Source organism: Lates calcarifer, unplaced genomic scaffold (genome assembly GCF_001640805.2).
Source record: "Lates calcarifer isolate ASB-BC8 unplaced genomic scaffold, TLL_Latcal_v3 _unitig_175_quiver_1177, whole genome shotgun sequence".
Classification (NCBI taxonomy): domain Eukaryota; kingdom Metazoa; phylum Chordata; class Actinopteri; family Centropomidae; genus Lates; species Lates calcarifer.
In genome coordinates this window covers 16,968-31,597 of record NW_026115741.1, presented here as the reverse complement: position 1 = coordinate 31,597, position 14,630 = coordinate 16,968, and the positions used below count along the sequence as shown (strand labels likewise).

General features: G+C 42.3%; 2 protein-coding genes across 2 annotated transcripts; one reads left to right on the top strand and one right to left on the bottom strand.

Moving 5' to 3' along the window:
* Positions 1–3,218: 3,218 nt before the first annotated feature.
* On the bottom strand, positions 3,219–12,464 carry LOC108890437 (rRNA N6-adenosine-methyltransferase ZCCHC4). The gene is made up of 13 exons (XM_018687304.2): positions 12,257–12,464; positions 11,696–11,814; positions 11,523–11,605; positions 11,149–11,421; positions 10,220–10,300; positions 6,332–6,404; positions 6,101–6,251; positions 5,140–5,240; positions 4,691–4,812; positions 4,021–4,096; positions 3,868–3,919; positions 3,590–3,734; positions 3,219–3,470 (listed from the first exon to the last, which is right to left on the bottom strand). The coding sequence occupies exons 1-13, from the start codon at positions 12,342–12,344 to the stop codon at positions 3,347–3,349; spliced, it is 1,488 nt and encodes a 495-aa protein (XP_018542820.1). The 5' UTR covers positions 12,345–12,464; the 3' UTR covers positions 3,219–3,346.
* Positions 6,464–10,213, top strand: LOC108890438 (nuclear factor 7, ovary). Its single transcript, XM_018687305.2, has 7 exons — positions 6,464–6,707; positions 7,135–7,355; positions 8,006–8,101; positions 8,198–8,434; positions 8,535–8,554; positions 8,679–8,809; positions 9,487–10,213. Exons 2-7 carry the CDS (start codon positions 7,137–7,139, stop codon positions 10,083–10,085), a joined length of 1,302 nt encoding a protein of 433 aa, XP_018542821.1. The 5' UTR covers positions 6,464–6,707; positions 7,135–7,136; the 3' UTR covers positions 10,086–10,213.
* Positions 12,465–14,630: the final 2,166 nt, after the last annotated feature.

Sequence of the window (14,630 nt, the reverse complement as noted above, 5' to 3'; positions counted from 1 at the left end):
TTGTAATTTAAATGTTGAAGCCGTGTTAACCTGTGTCTTTGAAAAACTCTTAATTTGACCTCATTATCAGAATCAACATAGGATGTCATTTCATTACATTACTTTAGAGAACATTAATGCAGCTGTAAAAGAAGGGATGAAATTTTCAGTGTGTGTATGGGTGAGTCCTCTTCTGTCTCTTTTCATCTGTATGAACTCCTGCCCTGCTCTTTCTCTTTCCATTTCCTATACCTGCATTGTACCCTTCCACTTTGGTCGACTGTTTTGATGTGTGAATATAAAATTCATTGGAGCGGAGAAAAATAAGCTCCATTCTTCCACATTTTATCTTATATCTAATTAGAATTTTTTTCTCTTGTTTTCCATCTTTCAGTCCTCATTTCCATTTCATAGGGAGGAGGGCTGACAGATACGGATCTTTCTCTGCCTGCTTAGCATTTGAATCACACATCAGTGCTCAGCTTCTTTTATACACTCTGTTGGCCTCTTGCCCCTTTCTGCCTGAATTTCCTGCTTTTGTTTCCTTCCTGATTTCTTGTTTTTTTTTTTTTTTCTCCAGTTTCCCTACTGGTAGTGTTACATTACTGTTGTTAAAGCTGTATTGGTATAATTTTTGGCCACCAGGGGGCAGCAGAACACCCTGAAAAAACATCAGGTAAACAGTATTATCACTTTATAAAGTATTTATTGTGTATGATACAGGCTGCATAAAGTCCAGCCTGTCAGGACATACAGTCCACTATTACCCTGCCAGGAAAAGAGACAGCGCTAGCTTTTGTGCTTAGGTGTGTTTTGTGCAGGTGAGGAGACTTCACTGCTGCATCTGTGACTATAAACACAGTCATTTCAGACAGGAGGATTATGTTCCCAGCCCAGAACCATGTGAGCTGGAGCAGTTCAATGAAAACATGAGCAGACTCCTGTTTTCTAATGTTAGTCAGCATCATGATTTCAACAACATGAAGCAAGTGTGAAGTGTCAGTCAGCCTCCCTCTCTCTGCAGCGGTACATCACCATAAACGTTGTGAGGAGTTATATTATGCAGTACGAGACATAACTGATAGAAGCGAATAGTCACTAAACAGTGTCTTTAACAGGTAACTATCAATACTGCTGCCAGTAGCAGACAGTTAGTACTAGTTTTGTTATATCCTGATATGTGATAATAAACTTTATAGTGTTGAGATGTGAAGGCAGCGTTAGCCACTGTTAGCTGCCGTTAGCTAACGCAGTTCACTCACCGTTAACACCTGCCCAGTCCTCTACTCCTCGCATCACAGCTCAGTCTCTCTCCTGTGGCCGTTATTTCTCCTGACTCTGGTCTGTCCCTGGTCTCCTGGACGCTGAGCAGACTCGTAATTATACAATTGTGGTCGTTCATATGCATACGAATATATGTTTTTAATCTCTTAAGTTTCAAAACCCATATTTTATTAATGTTAAACTCACTCTAACTTGGCCGAGCTCCCCTATGTTGCGTCATTTCCGGTTCATCGTTTGCATCGATGCAGAAGGAAAATTCGCACAAAAATGGCTCCAGAAGTCAGTGTAGTGTGTATATGAGTATATATATTTTTTAAAAATCTAGTCTCTACATCATTTCCCCACACACTGATTCACTGTGGTCTCTAACCTGCAAGTTGCTCTTTAACTGCAGAAACTGTAGCATTTGTATACATAGTTCCCCAGGGGCTAAAAATGTTCAATATGGGTGTAAACACACTTGGAGTAAGAGTGGGAGCCTAAGAATGATTAACTTAGCTTAGCATAAAGACTGGGAGCAGGGGGAAACAGCTAGCTATTTGACTAACTGTGCTACTCTTCACTAAGAAACCAGAGCACCAAACTTCCCAATATGAACAGAGCTTGTCATTTTGTTTGAGAGAAGAGCTGGAAGGTTTTCCAGCTTTATAGAGACAGCATGTAGCAATTAGCAATTTATGCAAAGTTTCTAATCTAATCTAAAACTCTAGCTGCATACATAATTGTATAATGATTTCAGTTCCCACTACAGGGGGTGGAGAGCACTAATACAGTGTTTTGCCTAAAAATACAACCAAAGAAAAAGAGACATGGTCTTACTCACCAGTCTCCCCTTAAATCAAAGTAAAAGTGTAAATCAGTCACTGTATATATCCTCAGAGAAGGGGAAGTGTTCCTGTGTCTGGTTGCCTTCACTGCTCAGACTGGGTAAACATCACTGAAAGCAGTGTGTGTGTGTGTGTGTGTGTGTGTGTGTGTGTTACTCAGGATGAATTTGTCTTTTAACCATCATCACCATAAACATATACAGCACATGATTCTGGCTGGATGTACTGTATACCTATCTATCTACTTTATAAGACACCAACTGCTCCACTGGAAGATATCATAGTGTGTGTGCGTGTGTGTCTATGTGTGTGGACGCGCACTATGGGGTTGTCACACTTAGAGGAAATGAATGTCTGGTGCACTTGGACATAATTGTTGTAATATCAACACAACCTGCACTGCCCTGTACACACGGCTTCCAGGGAGACAATAACCACTAAAAACAGCAACAACTCCTGTCTCCAAACATTATGAGATAATGGAGAGGAAACCATGCCAATACTGCCATCAAGTGGCCAGAGCTGAACTCACTTGGACCCGCGGTCAGGTCAGGTTTCAGTATGTCAAAATCAAAGACGGTTTAAAAACAAGCTGGAAAATAAGTTAAGAAAACCAAGTGGAGGAAAAAGCTGTCGAACCAGCCTACAGACTGAACATAGCTAGATGAAATACTAAGATCACCAAAACTGTATTTAGATAATTATAGACCATACTTACTTAATTAGAGACTCAACAAATTTACTTAAGCCTTCACAGACTGTGGACTCACATACACACAGTACAACACTGGAGTTTGTATGTGAAGAGAAACATATGGTATAACACCATGATAAACAGAGACCTAATGGTTATGAACATGAACTGTTTAGGTTTAAGAAAAATGGTTCTTTAGCCACCAAAAGCTCCACTGTTTTCACCAGCTACTTGCTAACTTTGTCTGCTGTTTAATGCTGGGCAGGTAGTGTGTGGTAGGATTATCAAAGATTTCACTGAAAACAGCTGCTGCTGCTGTTCCCAGGTGGCCAAACATCAATTAATCCAGCTTTAATTCATGTTTTATGTTATATTTTACTTTAATCCAAGCATGTATGCATAGAAATTAGGAGGAAGTTTAGAGACAATAAGAATACTGCAAACTCTCTTTTATTATTACCTTTTAATTCTAGTACAACACTTGTTAACGCTGCTATAACAGCCATATGAGTTTAAATTAAAAAAAGAAAAACTCTGACAAGACACTGCATGAATAGTGAGGTCACACAGCCTGAGCAGCCATCTTCTTTGCTCTGCGAGCTGCTCCAGACTTCCTCTTAGCTTTAGGTTTGTAGAGTGGATGCTGGGACAGGTTTTTTCCTCCACTCTTGGCATTGGAGCGATGCCTAGCAGGACAAAACACAGACACATGGACAGAGGAACAGGTTAAGACATGCAAATATTGAATGTATTTTGGAGAGTAAAGGACAGAGAAAGTTTAACCCCGAACTGTTCTGTAACTCACCTGCTCCTGTGTGTGTCTTTAAGAGGGCAGGCTTTGCGTTTGTGCTGCAGGCTGCCGCAGTTGAAGCAGCCCTCTTTTCCTTTGCCCTGGCCACATGGGTGGTCTGGGAGGGCACAGCGACCACAGGTCTGGCAGTGTTTCCATGCTTAGAGGTAAAAAAAAATGTAAATAAATACACACATTAATACAAGACAAACACTAAAGGTCTTGACATGTGGTAACCATGTATCAATGTGCATCTGACTGTATCTGATGTGATTATGAATAAATTTACATACATGGTTTCACGCATTTCTCACAGGTTGAGCAGTGCTTCCATTCACGGCCATCCTGAAGACACAAAGGAAAGTTGAAGCCCACTGTATGTGTCCATGTAATTAACTTTGTTCAAGTAAGCAACGTATAATGTATGTAAAGATGTGGTTTTATACCTTGGATGGACAAACGTTGCATTTAGCACAGTGCTTGTTGAGAGACCATACGTATCTCTGACATACAGAGCAAAATCTGCAAGGTGGAGGGGAAGATACATGACTTTAACACAACTCTAATATAAAAACTATATGAACTGCACAGTCTTTAAAGTTGCTATATGTAAGTTTTTGCTATCACCACATAGCTTGTGTTAGCATTAACAGCTGTTAACTTACCAAGAGCTTTAGCCATCATTGTGTTTATAAGACAAGGAGAGTGACTCACTATGGCTAGGTGATATTACAAGACAATAGGGGCTGGAGCTAGCTGGTTAGCATGCTAACTTCAGTAGAGGGAAAGTGAAAGAAATAGAAGCAAAATAAAAGTTACCACTGCTGTTGTTTTCCACCACTGGAGACAGTTCTTGGAGAGTAAGGGAATGAAGTTTGATGCTGAACTCATTTCTTCTAAATTGAAGTAAGCAGCTGTTAATGCTAACTTTAAAAAAACTTACATATAACACCTTTAAGGCTGGGTATCAAACCTTGAAATTATGCTGTTGTATGGATGTTGACATTTCTAGCTACTTATACATGACATATACATTGGTTTATCTGTGATAATGTTACATCCATGGATATTTCAGCCAGGCTCTAGTTAGAGCTAGCAGACTGAGTGTGTTGATACCTGTAACCCTCGTCTTTGGGCAGGACAACATCTCTGGGGCAGATGTTAGTGAACAGTCTGACAGGAGACTGCTTCCTGCCTGTCTTCCCGTGTTTATACAGAGGATGGTTGTCGTAGTCCACCTGGTTCAAATCGAAACCAAATATTGACTTTATTGTTTATAGTCCACAGAGACAAAACCTAGCATAGGGGTAGTGTAACCTTCTACAGTAAACAATGACGTATATATAAAATCAATGAGGGAATCCACCACACCATTTATATTTGGCATCCCTAAGAATCAGCTACTGAGTGTATGGTTATTTTAATGGAAATACTGCAAATGTTTATTAATATAAAATCCCGAGGAGAGACTACATGCCTCCTGAGGGTAAACCTGGAGCTGGTTAAATCAATCTTCTAATCATCTGTACCAATCATTAGACAAAGCTGATGTACTGCAGGTATACCTGGTAGTCCAGCATGGTGAATGAAGAAAGGCACTCCAGGATGCGAGGCTCAAAGAAATATGGGAAGATCCACATCATGGGCATGTCAACGTTACTGCTCTCTGCACACACAAACACACACATGCGCGTTAGTGGAGACACTGGATTTGAGTCCAGTATCATTTATCATAGACTAAAAAACAGCTGAATCATTTGTGTACACTAAACTCAGATGTGATGTAGACATAGTGTGAAGCACTATGTAAGAAACAGCTCTGTAGAAACAGTCTTGACCCTCTCAGTGGTTTACTGTAATGGATTTTAAGTGTACTGTTAATGTTGCTAAGCCTATATCAAGCTGTCAAGTTAACAGAGGTCAACAGTGGCAGATTTAGTGTTCAGAGCTTGCACTGATTTTTGAAATAATAAAATAAAAATGTCAAAGAGAGGTAAACAGTTTTTAGTGCTGAAGTTGAAGGCAAGTGGACTTCTTTTAGGTTACTTGAAAACGTTTCACCTCTCATCCGAAAGGCTTCCTCAGTTCTGAAAACTGGTTGGGGAGCCCCAGGTATTTAGCTTCTAGGAGGTCGTCCCAGAGAGTCGTTAACCTTCCCTGTCTTTATACGAGTCGTTAGGGTCACATGAGCCCAGGTGTGACTTGTTAGTGGCTCGTTGTCCCACCCTGACATCACGTGAGTTGTTAGGGTCGCATGTCTTAAGGTGTGAATGGTGGTTAAATCTCCTGGTCAAGGATCTCAGGACTGAAATGTTGCCTTCAACTTTAGCACTTAAGATTACTACTAGTTAGCCAAATCTGCTAACATTAGAAGTGTATTTTGCGCTTGTATTATAGGTTTGGAAAGTCTGTAAAAATACCCTCCAAACCTGGGATAAATTGCTCTCTTGTCCAACAACAAAGATGTGACCCAAACAGAACTGAATATAACGCAGAGTGAAAATATGACTCCACAATGACACACACCAGAGCTCTGCAGTTTCCTCCATGTCTGTGAGATCAGAGAGAAACTGTTGGCTAGAGGCTTCACCAGACCGCCGAATGGAGGGTCAGCCACCATCACCACCTTCTCCCCGTCACACTCTCTGAGGAAGGCCTGCATGACTGCACTGGAGGCCTGACAAGAGACAAAGTTTTATTATGCAGGACTGGAAACATGGAAACTCTGATAGTATAAACCTGTGTTTTAACTCCTACCTCTCCACCAAAGAAGTGATGGTTGAACATGTTGTAGTGACAGAACTCATCCTGGCTGTAGAACTGTGCATATCTGAAACAGAACACGATCGCTGTTCAGTATTAAGTAGTCATCTTTCTAATGCAACAGGCGGTCTTTCCTGTAGACTAACTGCAGGCTGAAAAACAAGAGCAAGTCTAAACTTATCTACTGAACACGCACACAGTCAGCAAACACACAGCAGATCCTGAGGTGTGTATCCTGGTAACGATAAGGTGTCTGAGTGGGACCTGCAGGCTGAAGCTTGTAACACAGGAACACACCCTCTCTGCACATCTACCTAGCACATTCTTTACAGACACAGACAGGCAGGAGAGACGTACGAGCTGATCTCAGGTAAGAACAGCTAAAAACATTATTTAATAATGTTGAGAATAGAATGGAGTCTAAATGTGACTGTGCATGATGGATATAATACTACAGCATGTAGCGACCTAAAGGTTTATTCCACAGTAAATGACAAAATATGTGACTGCTGAAAAAATGTACATATGCAAAATGTGCAGAATTTAAATGCTAAACACACAGGCAGTAGTGAAAGTGAGTGTATCTGCTTTTATACTTTTTCTGTGTAAATCTGCAGAGAAATGAGGCCATGTTCTGGACAGGGTTTTTGCAAAAAGGCTGGCATGAACTCATAAACACAAACAGGTTTTCCAAAAACCTGAGAAACTGGTTTACTGTGCAAACACAGGCAAAGCAAAATAAGAAAATATCTCCTCTAGAGGTTTCACCTGTGTTTGTTGTGTTGTCCAATCCCTAGAAATGGCAGAAAAAGGGCCATTTTCTGTTGGTAATGGAAAGTCAACAATGGCTCAGTCAGTGCAGAGTGGTCTTGCAGCACACTCTGCAGGAGCCCACAGTGTACTGCAGGACGGACTGAGCTTCACTCCCCTGGACTCCAACTCTGACAGGGTTGTTCAGCCGTTCCCACGTTCACCAAAGCTACAGAGGAAGCAGGCCAAAGCTGCAAAACCCTCTCAGGTAAACATGAGTGTGGTGAGGGACACGGGCTGGAATACTTTCACAGGTCTCATCTGCACGGACCCGACGTCAGAAATGACTTCATGCTCGAAGAATTTCATGTGAGGATGTGAGGAAATAGCTGGGGCAAATGAGAGGAGCTATGAAATTCTGTCTTTGGCTTTTGCTGGACATCTTTCTATGCCATCCTTTGAAACAGTTAAGTCAGTGGCCAGATATCTAAAGGGGCAGTCCACCAATTTTACACATTCATTTCAAAAACGCTCAGCCTGTGGAAACTGTTGTGTATTGTTTTCTGTGGCTCTGGAGGAGCTTTGTAAAGTTGGAAAAAAAGAAGTTTTCATTGTGACAAGGTTGCGTTGTCCTGGTGAAAGAGGCCACTGCCATCAGGGAATACTACTGCCAGAGCATGGATGCTCTGTCACTGCCTCCATCGGCTTGCCCTATTGCCAGAGTGCACATTTTTTCCCAACACACCAACTTCAAGAACTGACAGTTCTGCTGTCTAATATATCCCAGTGTCATGGTAACGAGATAATTTGTGTTATTCACTTCATCCGTCAGCCGTTTTAATGTTGTGGCTGACTGGTGCGACCAGTCTGCTTTGGCGTGAATTCATTCTCAGTTTGCTGTATCTCTGCTCTCTACAGGAGCAGCTGTCCAGACATTTGGAGGAGCTGCAGGCAGAGAGATCCAAGACTGAAGCCCACATTCAGTCTCTGAAAAAGCGCAACACAGATCTCTCTGTAAGTATGGATCCAGACACTGCCGATACTTAAAACACCACACCAACACCAACGACTGTAAATACACTGATGACCTTTTTATGTTCGTCCCTGTAGAGGAGAACAGAGATGATGAAGCAGCAGGTTCGTGAGCGCTTTGAGATCGTGCGGGCCGTCCTGAAGCTGGACGAGCATGCCGTCTTGGACTCTCTGGAGCTGGACCTGAGACGGACCAGGACCAGACTGGACCAGGTTCTTAAGAACTGGAAACAGCACCAAGACCAGGTCATCAAGAGCATCAACAGGATCCAGAAGGCACTGAGCGAGAGCTCGGCAGCAGAGGAAGATGGAAAGGTCTGACTCAGGTCTCTCAACAGCACAGTTTAAAATCATGGTAACTGAAGGGATTTTCCTGCAGTTTTAATCAGTATTTCTGTTTGTGTCTCCTCTCAAGGGTCGGTCTGAGAGTCTGAGGTAAAACACTGCACCATAAGATGAAAGGTTTTCTGCTGTATCTCCTGTAGAGCTCTGCTGTAGACATCTCTGCCCTCAGCCTCTCTCACTTTCTGTCTTCACTTTTCTCTGATCCCTCCTCCAGTCCTAAGAAGCCAGACGCCTCTGAGAAGGAAATCCGACTGAATGAGGAGAGATTTGAGAAGCTTCTTAAAACATTATCCTCCATCTCCAGAAACCTGAAAGCCCAGCTGCAGAGGAAGACTCTGCTGTTAGGTGCTGAGGCGATTATTTCTACGTCAGCTGGTGTAGGGCAGCAGGGTGCTGTAGTGTGGTGTGGTGAGAGTAATGTGCCAGTGTTCAAGTGTAAATGTCATCAATAACTACTACTGAAGATTTAGCTTTAGCGTGTTGTTAACTGATATGAACACCAGGAAGAAGGTGTTTTATATTTGATATCATTTAAAATCTGATATTTGTCTGCAGTAGGAAACCTTTCTAACTATTATTCTTTATGGACACAGTAGGTGTATTCTATTGTATCTGAGCTGGCCAGTTGGATGAATATATTGGATATCTGCGACTGGCTGAGTCAAACAGCAGTTTCTGGTTTTTTGGGGTGGGTGGGGTCGTCTTTCTTTATTTGCTAATTTAATGGTCTGCCTGTAGGACTAAGAGTTGCGCCATAATTATTTTCATATAACAGTAACAGGGCAGTGACTAAATGACAAGTGTTTGCGGTCTCATTGATCGGTGCTGAGAACAGCATCAACACATGAATCATATTTGAGAACTAGACCACAAACTGTATGTGCGGTTGTACACCCTGATCATTTAATAGCATGTGTTGTCACGATCTGTTTTTAAATTTTAAAAAAGTGAATTCCTATGACAAGTGATGCATGGCCAGAACACAATGTCATGGAAGACTGTGGGTTCTGTTTTTATTTCAGATTCATCCCCGGTGGTGATTGACAGGCAGACGTGCCATGGCCAGATCACTGTGACCACAGGGGGGCGGGGCATGTCCTTCTCAGGCTCTGGCTGCTCAGGTCCTGAGCATCCTCTTCAGTTTGATCAGGTCTGCTGTGCTCTGGGTTCGTCCCCCATCACAGCAGGTCAGAGTTACTGGGAGGTCGACGTACGCTGCTGCTCCGCCTGGGCTGTGGGCGTAGCCACCACCAGCCTGCAGAGGAAGGGTCGGGACAAGTGTGCCAAACTGGGCCGAAACCGGAACTCGTGGTGCGTGGAGCTCCGGAACAGGAATCTGTCTGCTTGGCACAACGACCGGCATGTGGCGTGCCAGGGCGTCGGGCAAACGCCGCTGGGAAAGGTGGGAGTGTGGGTCAATTATGACAAGGGTCAGCTGATGTTTTACGACGCAGACACCATGGATGTCCTGCAGAAGTTCTCAGCCGCCATGACACCGGTGTTCGACAGGGCTCATCACCAGTTCACCGAGCCGCTGTACCCCGCCATACGCTTCCTGAGACCACCGCAGAACCAGACGTGGTCAAACCACCTGGAGCTCTGTCACCTCAACACTCTGTGATGTTCCAGGGCTATTTCTGAGTGATGTGGACTATCTGATGTCTTGCTAACGATAATGAGTCTCGAGCCCGTCTATGTGTATACACCACTGAATCAGAGCACCTGTACAGTTGAATACAAATGAGACAAACTAACCTGAAGTCAATGTCCAGCAGCAGACTCTTCATCGGCTCGTGTTTGTTCTCCAGGTTTCGCAGCTTGATCAGCTCCTGCAGTCTGACACAAACACCAACAATCATGAATAAAACACATTTCTAAGGGTTTAAAATGGAATGGAATTTTTACCGATCCTAACCCTAACTGTTTTGATTGATATTGGCATTGACTGGAATTTCTGACAAGATCCAATGTTTTAAATATGAACATATGAATTAAAAAAAACACACACATTTATGTGGATTTTCTTTACAATGACATTTTTGTTGTGGTGAAAACCTCTGCACTTACATTTTCGACTGTTCCAGGACACTACAACATGAATTCAGTTCCCTTAGTTTATAATGTCTTAAAAGTTTTCACAGCTCACTTTTACCCATGTAGTTCGGTTCAGCTGGTCCACGTGGAAGAAAGAAACATTACATTGTTGACTTTTAATCCTAGTTCCTTTCATGTTCCATCCACTCATTACAAACCACCAAGAGCTGACAGACATAAAGTTTTATAGGCTGACAGGTAACTCAGTGGTAATTCACTGGTGATGCCACTCGGCAACATGGACCAGCAAAGGTCTCGGCTGCCGAGACGGAAACTGGAGCTAAAATGTCACAAATAATGAGTCACTTCATTATCTAGCTTTTAGTTCTTACTCTAATAAATCTTGCATACACAAACGCGTTACCATGGTTACTAATGTTATTACAGTTACACAGGACATTGTTTTCTTGACAGTCCCCATCATCAGCAGACTGAGAGACATTCTAATAGTCAACATCTACAAAAAAAAAAAAACTCAGGGCTACATAATACTACTGACTGGCCCTTTAAGATTTGGCAGGACTGGCCCTTTAAGACAGGCTGAACCACCATAATTTAAACAAAGAGTTTGAATATGTTCTGTCCCTCACCTGGGTGTCCCCACACACAGGACCTTCGTGTAACCCAGACCAGCTAAGGTGTCCAGCAGAAAGTGTGAGCTGCGGTCGGTGAACAGGTACTGGGCGTTGCTCTTCTTGTTGTCCAGCGGGCGCAGCAGCACACTGGGCCTCCTCAGCTGTGACGCGGTGACGGCTGCGCATCTGTGAGAGGAGTGGGCGTCACGCTCTCTCGGCAGGAGCAGAAGCTGACAATCCTGACAGAACTTCTTCTCATCCAGCGAGAGGGAGGCAAACTTTCTGAACCTGAGGGGACGAGTTAGAGTCAGGGAGAGGGTCGGTTAATGTGTTCACTTTTTGACTTTTCAACCACGTGGATCCTGTACGGTCTGCATTCGACTCCTCACCTGGTGCAGTACTCCTGCTGGCTGAACGGAGGTCTCTTGGACCGGTTCTCTGCTTCTCTAGCCAGCAGCCTGGCCTCTGACACCTTCAGAGCAAATGAATTCATGTGAGTGAGAGCTCACTGGGTCAATCAGGTATCAGACATGTTGATGTAAGGGACTTCCAGTGAGCCTACCTTGTCATCTTCCCACTGGAAAAAGCTGCAGTCCTTCCTGTCTCTACAGGCTGAGCAGGCATAAAACCTCCTGCCTTCCTCTCCTCCTTTGCTGACCTTCTCAAACAGCAGGGTTGGACCTGGCAAAAAACACGTGACGAAGGGTAGACCGAACTCAGTGGAAATTCTACCACAAAATATTCATTTCCTTATATACGAACAGAACCGTACAATACTAACAAAATGTGGTGGCATTTTTACGATTAAGAAGGAATGTGAATTTAGCTTGAATTCCGCTTGAATAGCAGACACACATGTTGTTCTCCTGGTATTTTCTCTGTCTTATTACAGCCTGTTGGCCTGTAGCGTAAAGTCGTTATAAAGAAAGGAATTCGTTACTTTAAGAGCTGTTTTGTGGTGTGTCAACACGCCGAATTTAACAAAACACCATATTCATTCATAATATATAATGAGGAAAATCATACAAAGAGTGACCATATATAAAAAGGCAAGTAAACTTTGAGATATATGATTTTCTAAAGCACTTTGGTATTATGTTGCTAACTTATCTACTAAACTTACCATGCGGGCAACATGGCGCTGTTTTGCCGCCCTCTGGAAGAATAACTTCTATTCCAAAGCTGTCGTCGTAAGCCTCGGCCACGTCCATGTCGTTATGGTTACAGTCAGGCAACTTTAATTTAAACCTTTTTAACACGAGGGCTATGCCTTGCGAATGGAAGCCATGCTGCTCTGAGTCGCGCAGAAATGACGTAATCGATATTTTGTCGCAGTAAAATCTCATTGGCCAGACACCAAAACACAGCCAGAATGTGTTTTGCATTTATGCGGTGATTATTCTATTGTTCGGGAATTTATTCTCAGTTACACGGAACATTGTCTTGTATTTGCTGGTAAAGATAGTACAAAATACATTTACATATATCACTGTTTGTGTTTTATTGTATTTGTATATGTTATTGGATACATATATATAAGTTCATTTCTTAATTCCCTGTAGATTTAAAATAATCTGAAATGATGTTTGAGTGCATAATAATTCAGCCTGATACATTTCAATAATTTACAATTGCTGGTAGTCTGTCATTTCTTGGTGCAGATGCAGATCTCAAACAAAAAAATCACCCTCTGAACAGCTGATCTGAATATTAAATAAATAAAACGCTTCAAAACAAATGAAATATTAATGCTGTAGCTCTGTTCTGTCTTTATGTTCAGGATTTTGGATTAAAAAGTGATCAGAGAGGAGGTGTTTGCACTGATCCTATAAGCTGTCTAGTCCTCCTCAGCTCTGACACCTTCTTCCACTTCCTCCTAGTCACTTGTTCTCCTAGACTGTTATAGTTTCACTGACCTATATCGTATTACAACACACACACAATGAAGACACAGAAACAAAATGAGCAATTTGATTCTCAGCATTTTCAGTGCTTTTCTACAGAAAAGAGAAATAATTCACAGAAACATGGCTAAATGAACAAACTGTGTGAACAAACGGATTTATACAAATTATTAAAAACACTAAATACAGTTCTACTAACCGTCTCTTTCACAATGCTGTTTGTTTACATTAAACAGCCTTGTAGTCCCAAATTCAGCAGCACGCTGCTCATTACAATGGTTGTTTTCTTTCTTCACGACTACAATTCCCATGTATCCCGCGCCACCAGCGCAGTGGCGCTGTCAGCCCGAGGACTCTGTTCAGAACCAGTCTGCTGGATGCTGAGACAAATCACAGACAAGATGCCCGCTGTTATCGAACATAAGACAGGAAGTCGTGGACTTTTCCCCTTCAAAATAAAAGCATACCGTCTCGCTTGTGAACATTTAACGTTAGCATTTTGGGAATAGATGACAAAATTGAGTCAAAGTTCATTTGTGTCACTGAAGGGCACATTGTTCTCAATTTTAAAGTTTACTTTGATGTAATTGTATTTATTTAACCACACAAGCTTTACAAAGACACTTCTGATTTCTTGATTTTTCCTGATCAGAATGTGTGACTGTGTATTACCCATGTGTTTTTGCACTCCTATATCAAAAAGTTATTACCTACTACTTGAACATACAGGTCCGATGTCTAATTGTGTATTTGTTTCTTTCCTTCACTTAAGTACAATATAAAAGCCAGAGGCTCTGGGTTGAGTCTGCCAGTTGGGGAGTTGTCATGAAAATATATATGTTCACTGAGTCACTTTAATTTGACCTGTGTTTATATTCTTACATGGTCCATATTCCTAATTGGGTTCAATCAAACTGGGCCAAACTAAGTATAGGAACACTGATTAGTTTTGGGGTCTGAAACTGAAGGTGTGTCTGTATGTTGTGTGTCCTATGTAAGTAAATTCTATATTTAATTTCTCTTCCATGAATGAAAAAAAAATCCTGTATAGGCATTTTATTACTACTGATATGTATTCTGTTTCGTAATGTTTGCTATGACCAGATTATTAAACTAATTTAAACAAGCCTTCACTTCAGCCTGTTAATTATTATTGAATTTCTAATTAGTTTCTAGGTTGAACTGATCCAGATTCTGCTTCACAGCTGCCTACAACACAATCAAAGACTCTTTGGACTTCTCTGGTAGCTATCTCGATTAAATAGGAAGACTTTTATTTTGAAATGTCACATAGGAACAATCCTTAACTCTTCTATCTAGCTTAACTATAGTCGCGTTTCTCCACCGTGCGCCCACACCCAACCTGCACTGTCTGCCGTGTAGAGAGGCAGCGCAGCCCTGCAGTGTATGCAGGACATTGTCTTCACAGTGCGGCTGTTTTTCAGAAGAGCTCTGCGGCCTGAGCAGCCAGAGACAGCCGGGCTCTCTGCAACGCTCCCGTGTTAACGCTCCATTCATTCTGCTGGCTGGCACCGAGGCTCCTGCGCTCTGCGGCTGCTGGCATCATCCATGTACTGTCAATGTGGATAGTGG